The following is a 26,532-nucleotide window of genomic DNA, read 5'->3' on the forward strand; positions in this document are numbered from 1 at the left end:
AAATTTGCTTCTTCTTTTGGCTACTCCCTTTAGGGGTCACCACAGGGGACCGTTTGCTACCATATCACCCAATCCCTTGGATCCTCTTCTGTCAAAACCATTATAGCTGTTTATAAATGGTTAGCGGGGGGTAAATAAGTGCCACCAGTTAATGATCTGATGATGAAACAGTTTGTTTGCATCTTTCATCTTTAAGTAGTTTAAGGAGGACACGCATCTCTGCTGCATACTAAAAAGCACTGAATGGTGATTTATAAATATTAATGTAACTATAAAGTAAGTCAAGAATATGTTTTTTAATTTTTTAGCCCTCATTGTGATGCTTGGCTGCAGTCTGCAGTTTGTTGCTTCATTTGCAAATGCGAGTGAGCAGAAAAGCCTTCATAGTTTAAAGCTGGAGTGGCCTACTCGTCCTTTGTTCCCCTGTGCCTGTGCAATGCGATGATGCAGTAGGACAGCTATCTGATCCCTGCTGTGTTGGACCATGTGTCCGGTGGCACAGAACATGCTGTGACGACACAAGATGACTCAGAAGCAAGTAGACCTCGCTGAACCACAATAGTGGAAGAGATGGAGAGATAGAGAGGGACTAGCCAACTGTGTCAGAGACTCCAGCTACACTAAAACGACCTCTGCCCGAGGGGATATTTTCCAGCAGGTCGGAGCCTAATGTTGGCTTCTCGAACTAAGTACACGGCCTCCCCTGGACTGCTGCTTCCAAAATAACACCACACTAAGCCCAGCGGGGAGTAAATGCCGGAACAAGGCTGCAGTCCTCCACCCCTTCACCGCTGTTTTTCATAACTCCAATTTTCTCTGTCAGCATTGGGCACAATGGGAGCCTGCGAGTCACAGAGTTTGATTGTGGTGAGTTGCTGAACCAGAAATAACTATGAAAATCTAATTTATACACAGCAGAATTGAAGATCTCCAGCTTCTTCTGTCTTTCTGACTTTTCATCTAAAACATAGATTCATGGCCACAGATTCATGCTCAGAAAAACAGTCTGACGGGAAGGCAGGTTGCTCACCAGATATCCAGGAGCCATTCTTAGATAGTGCAGATCTTATGGTCTTTGAATGCTGTTGCAGTTGTTCCTGAATGCAGAATGGGGCAAGCTTTAATAGACAAATATGAAAGCACAACTTGCAGCACAGTCTTGCCACATATCATCTGAACTGATGTATTGTATCCTTCAAAATGCTACCCCCCCCCCCCCCCCCCCCCCCCTTAACTATGTTTATAGCTGTATTCTGTGCTTAAAAAGGGGGGGGAGTAATTTGGAAGTAAGGAGCAAAATGTATTGCAGAAATGTGAGCATACAAAAAAAGTAAATATTTTGGCAGTTATGCTGCTGTTAAGGATGATAGACCTGAACCCCAGATAAAAGTCACCAACTGTGACGGTGGAGTCTAGACTCATTCTAGATTCTCATGGTGTTGGAGCACAGTAAGCAGAGGGTTGATGAAAAGTTCAGTTGAGATGCCTTGGATAAATGGGATGATGTGGTGAGGGGAGGAAGGAGGGATGTGTGATGGATGGCTTTAAAGGCACATGGCGGATTAGGATGAATTTAAAGGACATTGATAAAGGCTTGGAGAAGGTGAGCAGGACAAGAGTACTGATGTTGAAGTTGGAAATAAGGTGACTTTAACAGCATGTGAGCCAATCATGTTGTTTCATTGACACTGTAGAGATCTGACACAATTTTAACTGTGTGGTGTTGGAAATATGTATTCTTTATCTTACTAATGATAATGAATACTTCATTTTTCTTGGCTCTGGGTGTCTATTTGTTAAGTTTCTATAGTAGGAGCCAGAGACATTGGTCTTGTTGACAATTTCTATAGGTGCTCAGTTGGCACTCTGAAGTGAACCATTAATGAAGCTATAAAGGTGTACTGTGCATGTGCAGAGGGATGGAGGGACTGGGGACTTTTTGAACCTTAAACTTTTTAAATCACATTTGACTGGTACATGCTGTTGTTATGACCTGGTGATCATTGAAATAAAACCCACTGCTCTCTCTTTATTCCCACATCTTCAAAATAACTACCTAAATAAGTGTCTGGATATAGCTGCTGGGTGACAAGACTTTCTTGTAGACTTGCTTGTAGAAGGACTTCCAGAACAAATCTTTTTTATTAAACGTACCTTGATAGAGGCTCAGTATTGCAGGCTCTATGCACCAGGGATTTCTTTTTTAAGACAGTGGCTGCAGTTCTTGTATCTGACGTATCTGATCAGCCTACTCTTCCTGTTAACAATTTTACATAAAAACATGTTGAAAAACTATAAAGTTAAAGAGGGAAAAAAGAATTCACAAATGTGAGTTGTGCTCTTCCATGATTATTATAGCCACATGTTATTTTCTCTACATTCTGGAAGTGGAAAATAAACTCCTCGGTGTCTCTTTCTGTCTTCCTTGTCTGTCTGTCTGAGCTGCATATGAGTACACAGCAATTAGTGAGTGACATTATAGCAGGTGGATAGCACTACATTAAGTGGGTGCAATATTAAACTGTACATTAAACCTTTCTAGTCTGACTGCTTATCTGTTAAAAATCTTAGCATTCAGTTTCTATTTGTTTTGTTTTTTTGAGAACTATAAAAACTCTAAAAAAATCAATATAAATGTAAAAGTTTATTGTAGTTTTACTTCTCAGGCCTCTGCGGCCTCAAAAACCTCTACAAGTGAAGACAGTGTAGCTTGTGGTGTCTAAGAGGTTAACTCCACGGCAGAAATACTTCCACTGCTTTGTTGAAGTTGCTGTAGAAGACTTTTATATTTTAAAGGGCCCTCTGATAAGCATAGATCAGCATATTGATCAGCTCACAATTTTTCCCAGGACTATTGTAATGGGACAAGAGGAAACTATTTAGAGAGGTTTTAGTCAGTAAATCAAACTGACACTGAAGGAGGATATTATGGGTAAGATGTAAACCATAAACTATGATGATATAATTTGGAGAAACGTTTGCTATACGTTGATTTATAGCTCATATGTTCATTGCTTATGCCCAGCAGTGTCGCACATAATGAGATTAATAATGACATTGGCAGAAAATAATTAAAGCACATATTGCTGCCTTGTTGAGTGAACCCAAAGCTGTAAGTTGAACAGATCTTATTTTAAGATTTCACAGCTCGTTCTGATGCTGTGTGATGCTGTTGTATTTACATACTTACATCATCTTGCACTTGACTGCCAACTGAGCCATATGCTACCGTGTTAATTGTGCATTTGATTACATGCCCGAACTATTCCCTGAGAAGTTATAATTTTGTCAGGTAATCAATCCTGCTGAGTTAAAGTTGTCTCTGACAGCCTGTCTGATGCTCATCTGTCATTTTTTCCCCCCGTGGCATTCAGTTGTACGACATGGAAAATCTTTTTCTTCTTTCCAGTTATCTCTTGGATTGCTTGGGATTTTGTGGGTGCAAAAAAACACGCTTGGAGCAAATTCCATCACTTTATGGAAATGGCCATTCCCTCAATCCATTCATCTAGGGATTTAAGTAGCATGCTTTCCCCTTCATCCTGTCATTACAGTCCTTTTATTAAGCCGTCGTTCCAGCAGTCTTTTGGATCATCAGCGTCTGTTTTTTCTGCGTTTCAACTCATTATTATCGAGAGAGATGTTTAAATGAGGTATCTCAGAGCCAGTAGCTACAGAATAGCAGTTCATCACAGACAGGCAATTCAGACATTAAAATTGCAGTAGCTTCGCTTAAATGTCACAACATTCGAAAATTAATGACAGAGTGTGTTTTACATTTGCATCTCCTGGTTTCTATACTGTTTAAATGACTGCAGAAGATCTGATGTATAAACTGCAGTCCAGCAACCCGAGTGTTAAATTCAAATGGGCTGCCATAAGGTAAATTGAAAGATTTTTGGTGTTTTGCTGCACTGAACCAGTTATTACGAAATAATTGCACACGTGCTAACAATGATACATACTGTGCATACTGCAGTATATCTCTCAGGTTTGCTGAGCTTATTGTTGACACAGATGAAGAAGAAGTAAAAAAAAATCAGCATTATTGTTTCAGGTATGGTTTGCTTAGGTATGTTCCAGCATTGTTACATTTCAAGCACCTACACCTACACCTCTCACATTCATACTCTGTCCCCCCTGCAAATCAGTTAGCTTTTCCTGCGTGGCTCCTTATTGATCAAGATGGTAAAGATATTCTTTGCTCAGAGTACCTCTGTGATTTTAGAAGAGAGAGAAAATTTGGGAGATGATGAAGAGGAAGAGTTTTTAGAACAAGAGTCATTTTGTCTTCATTGGTGCAAACAGTAGAGAGGAAGGTGGGGAGAGAGTGAGGGGGAAACGACACTCTGAAAACAGTCGGTGCCAGACCCAGCAGCGGGGACCCTACCCTTCAGTACATGGGTCACCTGCTTAACCAGGTGAGCAATAGCAGCATATTCAGTTCAGAGTCTGGCAGCGAGTTTGAAAATGAGGGTGAAATTGACAACCAGCTCCAAAACAAGCATGTCAGCAGCCAGCAAGTAGTGAAATATTCATCTAAAAAAATATTGTGAAACTGAATTTGAGCTTTCTTGCCCGAGAAACCAGCCACACCAGGGCTGCCGATGTGGTGCAACCATGACCGACACAAATGGCAGTTTCTTGTGTGCAGGACATCAAATCTGATTTTGAGCTTTCCATCCCAGATACCATTTAGTCATCCATGTCATCCACGTCGGGAGATGTTCCTGATCTAAATTTTGCTCTAGATCCAGTAACAACAAAAATAAAACAAGTGTGTGGGCCCAGGATGGATAGAAATACACAGTATTCAACTATGAAGTACAAGAAATACATATGCAACACACAGCAAAAATGCCGCTCATGTGTTGTATCGGCTGGTGCAAATAGGCCATTTGTTAAATGGGACTGATTGCACCTGAATCTGTTTATTTTCTAATAAAATTAAAAGAAGTAAACAACAGTAGTGATCAGAAACATTGCTTTGTTTATAATTGTCATTGATAAACGTGTTTTTTTCACTCGTACCTTTTTAAATTACATTCTATCACAACATACAAATATTACTTTTATTCATGAATGTCGTCTAACAGAGGCAAATTTCAAATAATAACTATATATGTGATCAGTGATGCTTAAAACTGAGATAAGTAAACATCTATATTATCTGTATTTTTACAAATTTTTTTCTGAGTGTATTGATTTAAAAACCCGATAATGCAGCACGTCCACGAGTAAGAAAAACAAACCTCACAGAAGGAAATTTTATGCGCCGTGTAACGCTGTAAAATCAGAAGATATGACATGCAAAATATGCCATAAGTAATGTGTTATTTAAATGCAGTTCCATGGTAACACTTAAATATACTGTTGGGGAATTTTATTGATAACCAAGCTTCATAATTTAAAAATGCTTCATTATTGTAAAATAACCATAATTCTAAGCTGTCAAATAGTTCACTGTTGCAAAAAGTACATTTCCATGTGACTTATGATAATTTACATGTACTGCAGATGAAAAGCGTTTTACTGTACGACATCCACTTGGATTTGTTGTGTCTGGTTTAGCAGACTCCGTTATTTTGCCATGTTTTCTGTGTCAGTATAAAAGCTGTTTATGTAATTGAGGGAAGGCTTAGCCTGAGGCATGACTACTGGAACGCAACCAGCTGTGTGTCATAATTAGATAAGAGGTGAACAGAAACGCCTAACATAAACAACAACACTGATTCTGTTTTGCCCTCCAACCGCAGCCGCCACCTCGAGCTCGTCTGCTCTGTCACGTATCAGCTGTAAACACACTTCTCTGTCTTAATGGTCACATTGACTCACTGCTGCACCAAGGCGATAGGTGCTTTAGGGTAAGTTTGTTGTGTGAAAGAGTGTGTCAGTGTGCGTGCGTACATGTGTCCTTCGTGAGGCTGTAATCAGAGACATAGCTTCACTTCACAATGAGCACCAATGAGGATCGCTAATAGCAGAAGGAGCACTGGATCAAAGGGTGCAACAATTTTGCTGCGGTTGCTATGCAACGCAAAATTTGCCATCTGCATGCAAGATTTGTTTTTTACTATCAAATTGTTATCCTGATATAATAAGGAAGATCATGTTATGAATTCACAAAGGCAGTGACTGACTTGTAGAATGAGCTACTTGTTCTGTGTGGTTAAATTTTGGATCCTTGTACTAAAACTACATCTAATTGGTGCCTGTTTCTTGAAGACTCAGTGAAATAATTGAAATGGTATTCAACCACATTCTTATGACCGGCTCTCACTCCTCACAACGCAGCACATTAAATCACATGTTTCAGCTCAGGGGAGAGAAAACAAAACACGGCTTGGGTTGAAATACGCTGCTTCAAAACACAAAAAGGCAAAAGGCAAACGTTTTTACAACTGCAGCAGCTTCTCTGGCATTACTTCACTCACCATCATTACTAATCCTTGGTTACTATGGTTATGCTTACCTCAACAGTGTCGGCACCAGCAGAGCTCCTATGACCGCAGACTTATCTTGTCTATTTCAGATGTTGAGGAATTCCCATAGAACTCTATCAGGCAAACCTGCACAATGGAAAATGAAGACTGCAGCATCAGCTTGTGAGGACTTTGGAGTGAGAATAGGTTGACTGTTTATACTGAGCTCTTTTGGTAATCATGGTAAAGTTTGTTACCTAAAAGACACTTTGATATAAATATGATATTCATCCACATATCAGTTAATTAGGCAAACATGTTTTTTTTCTTTCTTTTTGTCATTTCTCGTTCTGGACAGAAATTATAGAGACGAGGTCAGCGTGCATGCACGTTGGTCAGGACTTCCCTTGTAGATGAAAGCTACTGTCCTGTTTCATTGTGAAATGCTGGCTTTAGGCAAGCTCATGATTTTGGTTCAGCACATATTTATAAGTGTCATGATTGCAACAGAAAGATCCCCAAGGCAGACTCAGACTCACAGCATGGTTTAAAAGTTTTATTTACAAACTCAGGTTTAAGTAACAAAGACAATCCGATGGCTACTCCGTGTTTTGAGCAGTAGTCAGGCGGGTAGTAAGTTTGCAAGGAGCTTAGAGCCTTGTCTGAATCAGTGAAGATGGAGGAGCATATTGCAGGATTCCACGAGACAAACAGCCAACTGGAGGACAGCACACAGACGAATTCCTGGGAGAGAAGACCAGAAGGTGAATCACATGCAAGGAGATAATTCTAGACATTTAGACTTAAGAGTGTGACATTACCACTTATAGCTAGCTAAACAATCTGGCGATGAGCGAAAAACCTGTCCTTAAGTAAAGCAGATGATGAGATAATGACACTCAGGTGTGATGAAAGAGCTGCTGCAGTCACTGACCACACCTGCTGGAAACCCCAGTTACACAAACACCTGAGAGCTGGAGAGCAGGCAAAAAAGCCAGAGCGAGGGAGCGAGAGAGGAGGAGAGAAAAAGGAGAGGGGAGGGTTACAGGGCTCCAGAGAGCTGTGGCAGCAAGCGCCTGAAACATTTCTTGTTATTTGTATTTTCAGTCATCACTTGCAGTGTGGTCACGCTAAGGTCATTTTTGGAAAAGTTTTTAAAAAGATTTAAAAATCGGGATGTGCTGATTCATCTTTTCTCAGTTCCAATATAATCTGCCTCCATCTCACCCTGTCCCTCGCATCCTCTTCTGTCACACAGCCCTCTGCATGTCCTCCTTCATTGCTTCCACTGGTCTTCTCAGTGGTCTTCCTCTTTTCCTCCTGCCTGGCAGCTTCAACAGTTGTCCAGCATATCCACCATCCCTCTGCTGTACATACCCAAACAACTCTCCAAACTGCTCAACCTGATCTGTCTCTCTGATATGCTCATTTCAAATCTTGTCCCTCCCGGTCATTCCCAATGAAAATCCTTGGTGAAAATCTTCAGTTCCACCACCTCCAGCTCGGCTTCCTGTTTTTTTTTTGTTATTGCCACTGTCTCCAAATCATACATCATAGCAGACCTCACTACTGTGTCGCAAACCTTCCCTTTCACTCTTGCTGCTGTCCTTAAATAAGCAGGCATTATAAGTGTGAAATATATTTTGCTGTTCCAAACAGATTTTTGGGTCCAGAAATGCTTAAAAATGTCTCTTTTGATAGTAAAATTTGCTGACCCCTGTGCGACAACTGATAATTGCATACACTTTTTCAGACCCAGAGGCTATGTGCATCTTTTATTTGTATGAGGTGTAACTATGTCAGAAATTTCCTGCAACGTTCAAGCTGGTATGTGACATTTTTTTTTTTTTTGGCATAACTAATAAAAAAAAAAGAACACAAACAAACAAACAAAAAACAGTGGTTCATGTTCCTGTTATTTTATGTGTACTTGTAGGTAGATTTGATCTGCAGTAGTTGAGTCATGCATCCTCGTAGTAACATTTCCCAAAACAAATGAATAAAAGCTAAACATAATTCAGCATAATGAAGAAAAAATAATAATAAAAAAATGGGCAGCATGGGGGCAGCGTGCTGGTGTGCTGTTGCCTCACAGTACAAAGGTTTCAACCTTTCTGTGTGGATTTTGCATGTTCTCTCTGTTCTCTGCTTCCTCCCACAGTCAAAAAGATGTGGTTGTTAGGTTAATTGGTGCTTTTGAATTGGCTATATTTGTCGATGTATGAGTGCGGGTTGTTTGTCTCTCTGTGTGTTAGACTTGTTAGGGATTGGTGACCTGTCCAGCATGTACTCTGCCTTCTGGCCAATCGTCAAGTAGTGTTGACCAATAAATTGTATCACTGTTGTGATATGAATAAGTTCAATAAAGACATCACAAAAACACAAAACTCATAACTTATGAGAGGGCACTAAAGGTCCAAAGGTTGGAAGAGACGTGTGCGCTGCATCCAAACTGATCAACACAACCTGTGTCTGTGTGTTTTCCTCGTGTAAAAATCTGCCTTAATGTGTCCCCAAAATAGTTTCACCCTGCTCAGGGCATTTTGTGATGAGCCACCTGGTCTCAGCAACACATCAGTCAGGTGGAATAATTTTCTTGTTAACCAGCTCCAATAAGCCACCTGAACACTACAGACGCAAGATGGAAATTGGAGTATAATATGCTAAAATAGATTTAGATTTGGAATAAAATCTGACATCTTAGCAGCTCCAAACCAAAATTCTGCCGTCACAGATATTTCATTTTCATAAAACGCAGCGGTGTGCTCTCAAATTCCAATTATTTCTGGAGTTCAGCTGTCAGATCAGCTTTCTTGTTGGAACAAATCGCAAATAAGTAAAAATAAGACTGAGAGGCTGAAATGTTTAATATGGGTCTAGTATGGGTCTAGTGTTTTCTTTTTTTAGATAAACAGAAATGGAATAAATTGGTAAACTAACAGTGAGATGAGTCCATTACAAGTAATGTTTTTCTACTAGCGATCCACTTTGCCCTAGCAAAGCAAAGACACATTTTTTTAATCATGTTACCCCTTCATCTGGTCTGATGTTGGAGGCGGTGTGTGTTAGTGTTGCACCAAACGTCTGAGACTACAGGTGAAAATTAGTTTTCAGACTCTGTGGGAGTTAATTTAACTCGTCAGTCCCCGCCGAGCAAACTAAAAGATCAAATCAAGCACTTCAATTACAAAGGATGCAACGGCGTGTTTCTGTTATTTAATGTCCTGCAGAAGTCACATGAGTTCACCTGGTACATGTGACAGAGTGTCGAACCCTGTGGGGAGCTGGTTTAAATGCAGTTAGCCAGTTTTTAAAAGTTAGAAGTACTCTATATTTAGTGGTGATTTTTCTTTCTTTTTTTTTTTTTTTGGTCTTTCACATTAACATTTTCTCACCAAAATGGAATTTGTGTACCCTTGGTGCATAATATATAGTATTTAAAGGCACTGACAGGTATTTTAGCCCACACAGTTCGTTCGTTGCCACTTGTTTGCCTCACTTGAGGTCCACGCGGTCTCCTTGTTTTTTTGGTTTCGCATAATCCCAATACCAGCAGACAGCAGCAGCATAAACCCCCAGGCTTCTAATAGACCCTTGATAAATTTGTGGGTGATGTTACAGACACTGTGTCTATGTTTTTCTACAGTCTGTGTACTCATAACATCCCGATTGCATCAGCTGTCTGAGCCTGTACAGAATTAGAGTTCCGTGTTAAGATCTCACCAGCTCTGGCTGTCAGTACAAAGGCAGTCACAGTAAAACATCTCCCGCGCATGTGAGCCTCTGCCAGATAAGCAAGGGTTGATCTTTTTGCATGAAACCAAGCATTTTACTAATTTGAGTTGCTGCACTGGAACAGAGTTCAAAGCAGAGCTGTGATTTGCGGCTGCTTTCTCGTGAGAGAAGAGGCCAGCTCTGTTGGCAGTAAGAGGAGCCACTGATTGTTCCACTCTCCATAGGCCTCTCAGAGGAAGATGGAGAGTATTACAGGACAACAATATCTGAAAGTACACAAATTTTACTGAGCTGAGCCTATTAACACAGACCACACAAACAGCAAAACTCATCTTTTAGGTGGCAGGTGGGGAAAGAAGAGAAAAAAAACAAAACAAAACTTTTTTATCTCTCCAGAACTGGTGTTACAAATTGCATTTTCTGAAATTATTACTGAACATGTCTGTAGCAGATTCATCCTCTCTTCAGGTTTTGGTGAAATAAAATACAATGATATAACACTTTGGGGCTACAAAAGGCTGCTTTTGTTTAGGTTTAAAATTCCCAGCATGTGGATGTTATGAGACCTATTTTTAAAATTGCACTCACCGCGGCTCATCGTCCGTTTTGTAAATGGATGGCTCCCATTGGTGATGGTGAACATTATTTTTCTGAATATGAAAGTCTTTACAAAAAAACAAATACCCAAACAGTTCTTTTTTTTTTTTTGATTCTCTAAATCCAACCAAACTATGAGCAAAAATAAAAATGGCTTGTGTAACTGCTACATATTGTAAACTTTGTTGGTCTTTTACGGCTGCAGGAAGTTCACCACCAGGGACTTTGTGTGTCCTCAACAAAGCTTCTAACTGGCATTAGTTTGCCATTGTTTCTGCGGTGTTGCCACAAAGTTTTAACAGATTACATTCCACGTTCAGGCACTGCATTTCATAGAGGTTTTAGTTACACATATTCTGTAATGTCAGGTTGTAACAAATAGTGTACAATAGTTGCACCTTGTAGATATGTAAATGTTTTGTTATAACTCTCAATTAGTTAATCACGTGGATAGAATTGCATGAAGTTCTGTGAAAACTCCTTTTCACGTGGCTGTATGTATTAATTTAATAATGATAAGCAAAAACAAAACACTTGTGCATCCTGTGTTCTTCTGCAACCAATGCCAATTAGACTTGTGACTGAACAGCATGCATTTACAAATGATAAATCACTGGACTTTGACAAGGTGTGCAGATTTCGAGCTGATCCAACACAGATCAGCACAACTCCATTAAAGAGAAATCGTTTCTCTTTGAGTTTTCTGCATTTTAAATGACACGAATAGATATTGATAGAAGGCTTATGTGTGCGTGTTTTGTGTGGGCTAATCTTCAGCACAACAAAGGTGTCCAGTTAAAGCTTTGTGATTTTAGGAGTTGCTGTAATTGACCACCTGTGACTGGCAAGTCAAAGCTTTGGGAATTTGTTGGCATGAGCCCAAATGAGCCAGCCTGCATATCTGAGTGTTCATGTAATGCAAATATGGCTAACTGCTCATTTTGTTGTCTTTTTTTTTTTCCAGAATGCAGGAGAGGGACCTACAGAACATGTACGGAAGGGCACTGCTGCTGACCGTCTGTATGGTGTCTCTCTGGGGACAACTGACCAGTGCATCCTCACACAGAAGCCACATAGGTACACTGCATGTCCTCCCATTTGTTTGTTTCCCAGTGACCAGTGGCTGAACATAGCACACTCTTTCATAAATATTTTTTTCATTCATACAATACAAGAACACACACTCACAGCAGGATGTTCTGGGCATCCTGCCCAGAACAAATAAAGTATGTTACTATGGCTGATCAACCTCTGTCGTGAAGAAGCTCAGGAAAAGTATACAGTAACTGTATTTATCCCATTAAAATCCAAAAAAAAAACTTTTGAAAATGATCTTTTTTGAAAATAATGAGCATATTTGACTTCCAGATGGACAGAATGGCAAAAATTAGAAGCAGCAGAGTGTGACAAACACACCAGCAGGATACAGGATACAGGATAAAGGCAATTCATGTTCAGTTAGAACAAAAACAAACACATGCTATCACTATGCTGGGATTGTCCTTGAAATGTCTAGTTAAGTAGATTGTAATGATTATTGAGAGAAGCCAATGAATTCCCCTGCGTACACTTCTTTGTAATTAACTTCCCAGGGATTGAAACCATTACCTGATAGGAATCATGCATGCATATTGTGCCATTAAAGTTTATCATAACCTGTAAATCAAGACAGTGATAGAGCATCATAACAAGTGAAAGAATAACCCCCCCCCTCCCCCAAAGAAAAAATAAATTGTAACACCTCATGTGTGGGGTGATGTGGAAGGATTACAGTTGAGTGCTTTCACTGGATCCATTCTGACCAAATTGGTCCAACAGTCACAGCATGTCACACCCGATTCCTTATAGCTCAGTTCAGGCACATGTGCTGGTCACATTTCACTTCAGTGACTTTTTAAAAAGAAATTGATATGATTTTGTTCAACTTTCTTGGCTTCTAAACAGCAAGGAAACGATCTACTTTAAGGTTGTGTTTTGTGCACATTAAAATTCAACAGTTTAGCAGTCTTGTAAGTCAAGCATCAAATGGAAAACAGTAATACCAGTATACCAGTGTGTGCATGCATCTCAGCGTGTGTGTGTGTGTGTGTGTTTGAAGCAGGGGACAAGACCTTTCAAAGTGATTTTCCTTAATGGAGAGATGGCCTGATCCCTGGGCGTAACGGTGGAAACTGTGACTACACATTGAGATAATGAGCCTTATTCCACTGGAGGACAAAAAAGCACACAGTGGCTGGAGGGAAACAGCTCCATGTTAGCTGAAAACATAACCAGCAAAAGACTTTGATAGGGCCAAAACAGGGTAAACTACACAGGGAAACGGTACATATTATATGTCACAAATGGATTGCACTATGTACCTTGTCTGTGTGTTGTTCAAATCAAATCAAAAACAGGAGGTAAAAAAAGTTTCAGCAGCAACATTAACTGTATGTCTATTTTTTGACTTTGCCATCTGTTAAATGAATTCAAGTTTGATTTCAGGTACACCTCTAGAGACTATGAGACATGCGAAGCTGTTGAATGTTTAGTAGTTAAATTAAGGTATACATCTCAGTAAAATGTAATCACTAAATTAGTATGGAGAGCACCACCTCATTTAACTTTCTGCTGCTGTGCCCAAAACCAACACTATTCCCATTTACTTATTTTATTACAACAAATTTGCCATGTTCATGAGACAGTTCAAGAAAGCTGTCAGTAAACAAAATACGCATTAATGAAACTTAAATCTTTTTTATTTTTCTTCTTGTATTTTAAGTGCATTGTATATAACTGCACCCATCAACAGAACACTCAAAAATAATAAAGTAGAACTAATGAAAATATTATATTTCATAGGAAAATGCTTGCCAGTGTTCTACTGTGAACACACAGCAGTCAAAACACTGTTAGAAAAAAGTGTGCATTATGCTCTGGAGTGAAAAGCAGTTTCTCCAAAGCTTTTCCTCAGAAATATAAAATAAAATATGGCACATAAAAGATAAAATACAATATATGGCCAAAATCTAGTTGATTCACCTTTCCATACTCTTCTGTGTGCTTTCGCTATAGGGACATTTGTCATTGTTTGAACAAAGACCCCTGGTACTCATAAAGAAAAAACTGTACACATCTTGATATATAATAATGTATTTTTGACTGTGTGCCAGCAGTACGGGACAGGGCTTTTCCCATTTAAAGCCAGGTCCATAAAGGAATGATGTTCTGAATTGATCCACACAGTCCAACCTTATCCAACACCTTTCCGATAAAGTGAAATGGCAAGCCATATATATTAACATAATTGGGTAATAGGCAAATTGGCCACAATTACAAAGATATTTATGAACTTTTTTAAGTTAACATGTCAAAATTTTTAAACACCCTATAAACTATTAACACCTTTTTTATGAATGTCTGTAATTGAATTATAAACTATAAAATAAGTATGTTGCTATTATTAACACTAGAACTGCCAAGGGGGTAATTTTTATCCCTTGGTATTATAAAAATCATGTAACCTTGTTGAAATAAAACCCCATCATCTCATATTTCATGGCTTTTCCTAAAATTGGTTTATTCATCATATAGTGAATTTTGAGGGGTGTGTGTGTGTGTGTGTGTGATAAAAAGAATGACCTCAGACAGGAAAGTATGGTGAGATACCGGGAGAAGACACGCAGCAAAGGGCTGCAGGTCAGGCTCAAACCCGAGCTGCTCACATCTAACTCTAAGGCGTATGGTCACCTGCTCACACCATGAGCCAATCTGGTGCTGTTTACACACGTTTTGATAAGAAGGCTGATGTAACCTGAGCCAGGGGTAGCAGGCTGTGACTGATAGATAAATATACAGGGGACTGTTAAATAAAAGATGAATAATTATTGCAGGGCTGAACAGGTCGCAGGTGGGATATTGAGCCGGGGCAGACTGGGGCAAAGTATGCATGGAGAACTGGGCGGGTTGCTGGCTGTGCAGACCAGCAGGGGAAACAGAGACAAACTGAGCAGAGAGTTTGGCTCTGTAGAGCAAACTCCGAGCAGAGAGTTTGCTCGGATATGTCCTCCATATCCGAGCAAGTAAAGGCTGAAATCTGGATCACAGCAGCCAAATCTGATGCATTTCAGGCCTTAGGTGCAGACCTGAGGAGAGCTGCAGGCTGGGGCAGAGCAGTGTGAACAATGGATGAGACAGGTTGTGGGTCTAGAGGAGGGAGAGGGGGAGGGTGTCATAAACTTTCACTGTTCTACTTTTACAATGCTTGATTTACTAAAATGTGTTTATTTATTTGTTGTAGGCAATTCTGTGGTCAATTTTAAAATGTAGGCAATGACCACTTCAATCTGTTTCACAGTGATTGCACTGTTTTTAACACAAAATCTTTATTTTAGTGTAGCTAATACCACACATGTCCCAAAATTCCATTTACATTTTTAACTTTTCCATAATGACCTTCCACGTTGTTTAGATTTGTTAGGTAAATTGATTGGTACTTATATAGTATTTTTCTACTCAGTTGAGTACTCAGAGCACTTTCTACTGCAAGTCTCATTTACCCAATTACACATTCATACAGTGTTTCAGTGTTTTTGCACATTTGCACCCACACTCACAGTCACAGTCCGACGAATGCATTGTGTGCAACTTGGGGTTCAGTATCTTGCCCAAGGATAATTTGTCATGCAGACTGGAGGAGTCGGGGATCGATCCACCAACCTTCTGATTGGTGGATGACCTGCTGTACCACCTGAGCAACAGCTGCCCCGTGTGTTGCACCTGTTGTTTATTAGTGGATTCTGAACTATATTTTATGAGCTGTAATAATAATCTAAGTCCTTTGTAAAACTGATAAAACCACTAAAACTTAACCTTACACACTTATTTGTCAAAACTTACAGTAAACAACCTCCCACAGTTTCGCTGTGTTTTCTATTGTTTCTCTTAATCTAATCACTCCAATCAATATTTTCTGAATATATTTTATTTCTGTAGACTGACAGCAGAACACCAATTCCATATAGCCTGACTTCAAACATGCTGGATAAACCATTTAATTTTCAGGCTTACATTGAACTCTCATTGTTTTTGCATTTGTCCCACTCATGCGGTTTGTGTGCTTATTCCTGTGATTTATTAGGAGAGAGGGAGGACCAGTGAAAGTAGTCTGGGATTGTTCTGCCTAGGCTGCGCTGACACCTCTGTAATCATGTAGCCTGTCCCTGAGCTACGGAGGTCAAGCCAAGGTGGGCCCAATAAACAAACCTCTTTAGCCCTTTTGTTTACTGAGGTGGGGGCTTTGCCAAAGCAATTGAACTTTTCACCATTGCCCGACTGGAGCATGCTGAGCTTACAGCATGCACACATAACCCCTGTAATAAGACCACTGCATCCCCCAAAGCACCATCTACATTCATTAGCCAATCATGAAAGAGTGGAGCGGGAGAGGAAGGGCGAGAGAGGGTGCAAGAAGTGAGTGATCTAGAGAGAGAGAGAGATAGGGAGAGAGCCAGCATAGTAATGACTACCTTTCGGCTTTACAATTTGTTTTGGTCCCATCGATCGGATTTAGCCTGATGTTGCGGCCAGGTCAAACGGGAGCCTCATTACTCAGCTATTTAGATACTTGGACACTTTTTTCCTTAACAGTAACTCACTCTATCTCATTTAAAAAACAGGAATGAAGCTCTTTGTTGATTGTTGGTCAGTGTCTGCAAGGGGAAGTGGAGTGGAGAGGAAAAACACGTTTCCCACTGAGGCTGCGCGATGCAACACGGCAGCAGCTCCCACTCATTGAGAGAAAAAAAATGCTCTAAGCAGCACTGTTTACAGGTCGTAAACTTTGTTAGATTTTAAAATATCAAGCATTAAACCACATGGCTCATGGATAACTACACAAATTGCAAAATGACTTTGGGGATAAGCTTTGCACTCCGGTTCTATATTCACATGCACACAAGGGGCCATGCCGCCTTATTAATAAGATGAAACTGCACTGGCTCTCATTTGAATAGAGTAGAATATTTCCATATTTGCTTATGGTGGAGACTTTCTAAAAACTGTGTGATGCACTCTAATGGCTCATTCTTGAGCTGATTTTTATGCTTTGGGGGACTTTTTTGTATTCTATGCAAATTGGTTTAAACTTTTTTCACTCTTTCCCAAATTAATGGCAGAATCCAACAAAAAAAAAAGTTTTTGTTCTCCACGCTGTCCCTGTCAGAATAATTTCTGGAAGAAAGATATATTAGGATGTGTCACATTAATGAAAATTATGAATTATAATATGCTTACTAGATAAATTAGACTTGTTTTCCTTTGCCAGCCTGGAGGGAAGGAAGACTGTGAAAAAGAGCTTTTCATGCTTGATGGATCTTGATGAGAATGAGGAGGCAGCAGAGTGCTTCTTCTAAGTGTTTGAAGGCTCAGATTATTTTAGAAACTCAAAATAATATAATTTGTTACCATCCAGCTTTGAATAGCCTTGGGGTAGATTTAGTCATTGTGTTTTGAACAATGATTTATTTTTTTTTCTCCACAGTGAAAGAAATATTAAAAAGAAATTGCTAGATCATTGAAAAAAAGTTTTCTTTCTTTTTAATCCTGCGTGGTTGTCTCTTCGGTTTATACTTAACTCATTTATGTTTCACTCTGTATTCATATTTTCACGGATCATCAAACAAGCAAAAAAACCCAGAAAGTAAAAATAAATAAAGTTATCTTCCATTGTGGTTACTAATGAAGACTGCACAAAAACAGAGCACAGTGTTATGAGGATATGATTCAAATATTCTTGCTTTCAACTTACATAAACATACATGCAAGTTAAAATTAAAGGCAACATGGTGGTAACATGATGTGGGTGTATGTAATTTTGTGTTGTGCCTTGTCAGTGCATGGGTGTTTTAGTCATGACCCACTAAATTAGTCTTAACTGTTCATAATATTTACTATTATACTTGATCCTTTTGATATAAATTATATACATTTTTGACAAATCATAGTACAGTGCTCATGACCTTCCAAGTAACTTCAGTTTTGCTGGTCTAAATGGTATTATTGTACAATTTGTGCAGCAGTAACAATGTGTTGCTGGTAGAGATTTATTAAAATTTATAAACTAACTAGCCACTAAAACACACACACACACACACACACACACACACACACACACACACACACACACACACACACACACACACACACACACACACACACACACACACACACACACACACACAGTGTATAATAAGAAGTGAAAACCAGATCCATCCAGCCACTTGAATGAAAAATGCTCACTGAGTGCAAGTTTTCAATTACTGTGTGTTATGTGACTTGCACACGTGTTTCCGTTCGGCTGACATACTTTACATTTTGATGATGTAATGAAAAAAATTGTAATTGCTTTTCAAGTCCCTGGGGATGTTTTAAAAAATGTCAAACAGCCAAGGATTAAAGATACAAATCACTATAAATAAGAATAGTTACAGTTAGAGTTTTTCAGTGGTGGTAAATTGGAATTGTAAATTGCAGTAAGGTCAAAGTCCTTTAATACATCAGTGATGCAACAAAATGGAAACAAAAAGAGAAAGCAGAGAATAGTAGTTTTTGAGCTTCCCATATTACTCCATGTAAAATAAGTATTTCAGGAGTTGTAGTAGTCTAATATAATACAGAATTCTCAACCTGTTATACTTCATTTTTTACTGTCTGTGATTACTGTGAGGAGGGGATTTGATTCTCCCAAACCACTGACAGTAAAGACACACTGTAAATACTGGTGGTGGTGGTAGTTTGAAGTGGACTTTAAGCCAGGATCCGAGACCGACTGTGTTACGATGAAACTGGTTTATTGACAAAAAGTGTGTTTAAACAGGGATTGTTATCCAGCCAGGGGAGGCAGGAACTCTGGGAGAGAGGCAAGGTGAGTTGGTGGCTGTAGGTCAGGAGGTGGAGCAGGCCTCCTACTAAACAGAAGGTTGCTGTTTTGATCCCTGGCTGCTCCAGTCTGCATGCCAAAGTGTCTTTGGGCAAGATACTGAACCCCAAGAGGCTCACTGTTGCATCCATTGGAGTGTGAGTGTTAGACAGAAAGCACTTATGCATAGAAAAAAGTGCTTGTACGCTTTGAGTGCTTTGAGTAGAAAAGCGCTATATAAGAACCAGTCCGTTTACCATTGAGTGTGGGTAGGTTACTGTGAAGTAATGACACTGAATTGATGCAGAGAATAATTTAGTTGGAGAGATAGAGCAGGTTGTACTGGGAAGGGCCACTGGTTTTTTTCCTTGAAGCCATTGGGAGGCACTGGAGGTGGACAAGCAGATGAGGATGAGAGATAAGTGATCCAGGGGTTATTTTCCAGCCGGAAGAATCAAATTGACTGGGACAGGAGAACAAATCTGGTTGCAAGGTTGCCCTTCAGCCACACAGGAAACTCTGGGAAACAGGAGAATGCAACCTTAAGCACTGGGAAAAACACTAGAATGCACAAAAGCTATGTAGGTGCCTGATTAACACAATGAGGAGGTTAATAACCTGGCGAGGAATGGAGCCTGGAGCTGGTCCGTACAGTATATACTGCTCCAGATGAGGATGATGGGAAGCAGGTGCAGTGTCTGACTCGAGGGTGGAGACAGGACCTGCCCAACCCAGTGTGGAACTCGGACAAAACCACAGACAAAAGGAACAAACCAGTGCAGGATTATGACACACATCCAGTTGAGTTAAGGGAGATATTTAGCCAAGATTGATGGATAAGCATGGTTTGGATGGGGTTTTGAAGAATGAAGCAAAACAAAATAAAAACAATTAAACATGTTCCACTATCTGACATTCGGTATCCATGCCTCAGGAGCACAGAAAATAAGCAAGCCCTGGCTGGTTAAAATAACCCTGTATCACCCAGCAGCACTGCAAGACAACAGCATTAGTCCTCCCCACAGACTGGCTAATCTTCAGTCCTCCTGCAGAATGCATTGGACTAATTGCTATTTAAGCAAGAGACTGCTCTATCTCATCACAGTGCCATTCAAATTAGTCAACTTAAGTGAGTGGTGTGGAGGGATTTTATAGGTATGGATCAAAGCAAGAGTTGTAATCAGAAAGCATGCTCACTGCCACAGAAAGGTGGGAATCTAAAGTAAGTAGTAGAACAACCAGATAAACTGTTCTAACTGCAAAACAAGCCATTGTTTTACTGTCTGTTCCACAAGTCAGTTATTGCCACCTCCACAAATGAAGGTAAAAGATTTCAAACCGAGATCTACTTGATATTCATTTTGATTCCAGCAAATGGACTCTATGCATTTTCTTTCATATTTTGTCACCAGAGACTTCATCATATATATATATATATATATATATATATATATATATATATATATATATATATATATATATATATATATATATATATATATATATACCAGTTTCCTGGCTTGTATGGACCTGTAATGCAGTAGATGTACTGTATCTGGATCTCTGTTGTTGTGTGGTGCTATTCATTAGCCTTTGGCACACTCCACATAGCAGGTCAGTGTGGAACCATTGCCCAGAGATAGCATGACATTATACGAAGCGGCTGAGGAACAGGTCATCCCCACCCTGGGGATGGACGGGGATGCGGCAGTGGAGCATTCGGCTTGACATTTGGAGAGCAGGTGGACAACACAATAGTGGGGAGGTAGTAAGCAGAGAGAGATTGAGATGGAGATGTGGGGCTGTTTGAGATGCACTGTGGGGATGACGGGGGGTCATCTCGCCCCATCTCCCAGTGGCAGCTCCCGAGATTAGAAAACCATCAAACGTCCTCTGCTATACACATCTGAATGGCAGCTATAGATGAGCCATGAGTGGTTGTGTGTGGCCTTGGTTGTATCCTCTGTGTGTGTGGTTGTGTTACTGGGGGAGAAAGGGGACACTGTATGTGCTGAGAGAATATCAATAGTTTTATTCACATACTTGGATGAATCAAAGTTCAAGCGTGATATTGTGGGAATTGTAGCATTTTTTGTAGTACTACACCACACAGTGTGAAAGTGGAATTTTTGCTGTATTTTTGTGATTTTGGCCATCTCCTTATATCTGTTCTGAAAATGTAAAAGAATGATGTAAATATTTTCCCTAAAGGTCTGTTGTCAACGTCACAATTTACCATTATGGTTTGACCTGCCATACAACTGCTTAAATTATACTTTGAATCTACATATTGCTCACATCCAAGGCTCTCAGAAGGACAATAAAATAACTGTTTGGACTGTAAGCATCAATTGTATGTGTGAAAAGGTCTGCAAATGCAAGATAACAGAATGTATAAAGAGTGCCAAATGTGTCAGTTGGCATTCAGTTTTAGAATATATCACATATTTGTGAATACACACCAGCTCAAATCTAGACATACACTCAATTAAATATTTTAATACGTGGTGCTGAAGGTTTTATAGTGCCATTTAACTTGATAAGGCCAAAGCCTATTAACTTCTTGTTAATGATCTAAGGAGGAGAATTGTAGATTTACACAAGTTGCGAAGGTCTCTTGGAGCCGTTTCTAATCACTTCAGATTCTAAGATCATCAGTATGTAAGTGCAAGTTATTCAGATGTGTCACCACTTTTCCAAGGTCTGGAAGAAAACTCAAACTGTCTCCCTCAGATGAGAGAAAATTGGTCAGGATGTTCAAGAACCACCAAGGCTCAAACCTGCCATGAACTGGAAACTGCATTGGACTGAGAGGGTGCTGACCACTAAATGAGCCCCTGCTCAAAAATTGACACCTTCAAGCTCAACAGCTGCCCACGTGGATGAGCCACATACCTCCTGGACAAAGGTTTTATGGTCAGTCAAGACAAAGATTGAGCTATTTGGTCATGATGAAGTTGAGGCTTTCAAACCTATGAACAATGTACCAGCTTATCAAGCATGGTGGTGGTAGCATCATCTTCTGGGGCTGTTTTTCAGTCAGTGGTAGTGTTTTATTACACAAAGTGGATGGAATGATGAAGGAGGAGGACGACCCTCAAATCCTTCACCTTTACCTCACATCAACAGCTTGATGGTTGAAATTTGGACACACTTGGTTATCTAACAGGACAATGATCCCAAACACATATTAAAACTGGTTTTAATATGTAGGCTAACATTCAGCTTCTGAAAGGCTGAACCTCAACCATACGGAAAATTTGTGGACTGTGCTGAAAAGCCAGGTCTGCACTTGGAAACCAACCAGTTTAAATGAAGTCTACCAATTCTGCTGAGATGGCAAAATATCCAGCTTGTTGATGGTTACCAAAAGTGTCTGGTCGAGGTGCAACTTGCTAAAAAACATTCAACCAAATATTAGATATAAATATATTTGAGACTGTATGTATAATTTTGAAGTAATTGAAGATGTATAAGCGGAAGAAAATGTATATATATTAGTGTTTTTCAGCTGCAGTCACTTTCAGTTTTACCACAGCACAAGGTTTGTTTTGCTGGTTCCCTATCTTATTTGTTTGCAGTCTCCACAGACCAGTTAGATGGGTTCATGAGTATGATTCCATGGGGAAAAGATTGTCTCTGCAGAGAAAACACAATAGCTGTGGTGGTTCTGTGGCCACACATATAAATGTGGGAAAGACCTAGCAATGCTGGAAATGTATTGAGGTTTGGCATGCTGACAGTTTACCATTTATTACTTACTGTTAACTGTCTGTCTGGTAGATACTATGAATGATATTACAGTATATTGTGACAATATGTATGTTGTAGTTTAATACACTAATTTGTAATGCTGTTTTATGTCTGTTAATTCAACAGACAAATGCTTGATACAGCATTATTTGCCAGAGATGGCTGGGGATAACTGGATAAACTGTTGGCTTGTTCACATCCTCTGTAATTGTCTCACTGAGCTGCTACAACACTCCCTGGCCAAAACAAGTGATTTGATGAAAAACTAAACAAAAACAAACAAACAAAAAAAAAAAACAACACAAAAATGAGGAAGCTATACAGTAATAAAACAGAATCATCTATACTCAGCATCTATGCTCTCACTACATTAAGCTTGATTCACATCTAATCAGTGGTCTGTAGAAAACAGTGTGTTCTCAAGACAACACTGACTGGCAGAATAGCTTAGAGTAAAATCTGTCCCAATATTTTATTGCAGCAGAAAGGACCCATACTGTGCCAGAATCAGATCCGCCAGAAGTCTTCCATCTCCATTCCTTCTCTAATTACAGCTCAAATGTAAACCCATTATCCCTCGCCACATTATGAGTTACCTCTAGCTATTCTGAAACTCAAAGAAATGAGGATTTTTGGATTTTGATAGAAATCGAAGGAGAGCCTGGTGATAGCGATTTGAGCTGATGAATGCAATTAGTGAAGAAGTGCTAACAGCATGGTAGTAATTGGGTCTTACAAACTAAAAGCCTGCCCTTACCCAGCAATTAAAGCAACCCCCTTTAAAGTTAGTCAATTGTATTGCTGCTAATGGTCTATGCCTGGCTGAAGCTTATCACAAGGAGGTACAGATCCCTTTCATATTGGCAACAACTCAGGCCTGTATCACAAGGTTTCTGTGCCTTGTTGAAATTTTAATGTGTTGAAGAATTTTTGAAGTGATTAATTTGTTTGTGATGGTGATTCGTCACTCCACAGACTGCGTTTTATGAGAGGTTGTTTGATGCATACTGCTGCATAACATTAACTCTGAAATTAGTTACTTACAGTTTATGTTTCATAAAGAAGAATAGTCCCATTGTTTAGCTTTTAAACATATTGCAGTTAATGTGCGGGTAGTGTTACTAATATTAAATGAAGGAGAGGATAGCAGCAGGCTCATAACTGAGTTATGAGCCTGTTTTTTTAATTTGCAATTATACAACTTAATGTTTTAGCCCATATTGCATCTTTCAATTTTTTTACATTGTAAAAACTGGCATAATTAGTATAACAAGTATAGGGGATCAAAATTAATGAGCTCACAGGGTGTTCAGGAGGTATAGCTCTGGGGGTGCCTGGGTGGCTTAGTGGTAAAGCCAGCGACCACATACATATATGCAGGCAGCGCAGGTTCGAGTCGCCAATTTGCCCACGTGTCTTCCCCTGTATCTTCCCCCCATTTCCTGTCTCTCTCCACTGCTGAGAAAAGTCGCTGTGGCCAAAAATGCAAAAAAAAAAAAAGGTAAGGGTTAAGCAGTAAGTTGGTGCAGAGGTCAGATTTCTCTCACCTGCATCGTACATTCTTTGTGATGTTCAGGCAGTATGTTCCCCCTGTAAAAGAAAAAAAATCTCTTCATCCCAGTTTTTGTCAGTAAAGTCATAGCAGTATGTATATCAGGGTAAATCGCAGATTATTTACTAGTTTGTCTGAAGTCTACTCTCAAAGGGCATTTAAAGGGCCCTCATATGAGATGTTATCATTAAAACACAAGACTGGGCTCATATACACCAGTCAGCCCCATCTAAATCTGTTGCAGACCAGTGGTAGCAGCTTCTGGAACTGGTCGGTTCACTCTGTCACATTGCAGAAGCTGTTCTTGTACAGCATTGTTATAAACCTGACACTCCAATGCAAGACTGACAGTACCCAACAGGATCTGTGGCAAAGGTCCAAATGCTAGACATGACGTGCACCAACACACTATTGACCAGCATTAGTATGAGTATTTCATAGCCACACCAAGTTTTAAAAGAACAACCCCAGGCTATGAGATTAGAACATATTAATACTTACTTTGAGTTATGTTGAGCTAAAGTGTTTTTCAGAGTGGCTCACATAAAGTATATGTCTGTAGGGTGTATCATAGTAGTTTAATAGCTTCAGAGGAGCAGACAGGAGTGCCTAGTCATGAAGGAAACTGAAGCAGACAGGTGCAGCCATACTGAAAGCAGCCTGATATCTGTTAGTGCAGAACCAATCAGACGGAAGCAAGAGGGAAAGGTAACTGAAAAACACAGTGCAGACTTCTCGTTTGCTGACATTTTGAAAGAATATTTTTAAATTCAAATGATGTACTTGTATAAAGCGGCACGATGTGTTCTGTCTGTGCTATCCAGGCTACTGTGACAGAGTATCCTATCTAAAGGCAGTGTATCAAAACCTAACGCGTAGAATATTTTTGTAGTCTGAGCAGATTGTCTGGTAGTTTGAAGGGTTTTGCAAATTCAGTTTTAACCACAATAATTGGCAACCCAGACTAATCTGAGCAGCCCTATCTTATCAAACACGTTAGATATTTACAACTGCACAGTTTCTGTGGCATGTGAGGATTACAGACTTCAAAGTAAATTTCCCACTGTCGGGTCTATAGCGAATCCAAGCCAAAGAATCAAAAATAAAATCTGCGAGACAACAAATACATGGATCTTTCCTGTATGGTCCTAGTTAGAAGCTCCATAAAGAGAAATATTGACTGATTAATTAAGAATGTGTCCTGAAAACATAAAAAGCCCTAGGTATGAACTTCAGAATTCATATCAGCTTAACTCAAATTGCCTGTAGTCAAGTCAAGTCAGGTCAGTGAAATTAAAGAGCAACAGTCAGCAGCACCAGTCGGTGCCTATTGCTGCAACTTGCTTCAAAATATGAGTCATGCCTGTTTCTAAATTGGCATAAGCTATTATTTGAAGATGTCTGAGAAGATGTTGGGAACATTTATTATCCTGTCTGAACGCTAATTCCCTTTACTTAATGTCACAGATTTGTAGCTCCCACAAATTTAACACATTTCCCTTAAAGACTGTCCCTTGAAACCTCTTTTCCAAGCAGTTTGATACTATAAATCCTAACAAACACTTTATGAAACTCATCAGCCATTCAGCCTGGGGTAGTTTCCCCTTTACTTTTAAAGCAGCGCTATGCTAGGTCTGGTGGTTATTCACTAGAGGCTGGATACTGACTGAGTAAAGTGAAATATAAGCTTCTGGAATGTAGTCTATCAATTGTTTGCCTCCATCTTCCGGCTGCGCTCCATGATTTTTCGCCTTCTGGCTCACATTTCCTCAGGAATGAAGTGCAGTGCTGAGTGTCCACATCGGACCATAAAAAACAGCAACCGAGGCTGAGCATCAAGTTTATGTGAATGGACTGGAGCATAAAAAGTAATGGGTGGGACCATTGGAGTTCTTCTGAAATGGCTTTTTTTAAAAGGTTTGTCGACATATTTTTCAGCAAGATGGTCTATTAAAAAGAGGAACATTTATATTGAGCTGTCAGTGGGTGGACAGGTCAGATGCTCCTTTAATAGTGTCCTCAGGCGGGCCGCAATTCAACCGGGGATCAGTGCCGCCGGCTGCCTCACCACTAACAAGATAATATTGTTTTCTAGGACAAGGTTTGATTTAGAGCAACTGGTTAAATATACCTCTCAGTTAGCAGCATTGTTACTGTAATTACATGACAGTTTGATTTAGAGCAGAATAATCTCTGATCCTCAGCTATGAATAATTGGAAACAAACCATTATTCTTATTTTCAGACTGCGCTTGTTGCTCTACTTTTACCACAGCGTGTTGCCTCCTTTGTCTAATGAAGATGGATCTTTCTGCAGTACACATGATTGTGATTCCATCATTGTTATAGAAATTTACAGTTTATCTGGGGATCATCATTCCTTTTTTTTTTTTTTTTTTCCTGAACCAATCCTCTGTTTCATGATGCTGCACCTGTCACTCAGCTCTGAAAGCCATCCGTGGAATCTGCTCAACATGAAAAACGTGGGAATCAGTTGGAAAGCGGAGATGGCAGCCATTTAGAGAAGACATGACATCCACTTGACAGATAACCACCATGTGTGCATGTCAGATGAGA

At 39.7% G+C, this 26,532-nt stretch overlaps 1 protein-coding gene across 1 annotated transcript in view; it reads left to right on the forward strand.

Moving 5' to 3' along the window:
• The window catches only part of tafa3a (TAFA chemokine like family member 3a), a 95,577-nt gene that overhangs the window by 45,241 nt on the left and 23,804 nt on the right, over positions 1 to 26,532 (forward strand). Inside the window, exon 2 of the mRNA XM_030729721.1 lies at positions 11,719 to 11,831. Coding sequence (XP_030585581.1) covers positions 11,720 to 11,831 — 112 coding nt within the window. The 5' untranslated portion in view covers position 11,719. The remainder of the gene's footprint in view (positions 1 to 11,718; positions 11,832 to 26,532) is intronic.

The sequence above is a fragment of the Archocentrus centrarchus genome, chromosome 5, assembly GCF_007364275.1.
Source record: "Archocentrus centrarchus isolate MPI-CPG fArcCen1 chromosome 5, fArcCen1, whole genome shotgun sequence".
Lineage (NCBI taxonomy): Eukaryota > Metazoa > Chordata > Actinopteri > Cichliformes > Cichlidae > Archocentrus > Archocentrus centrarchus.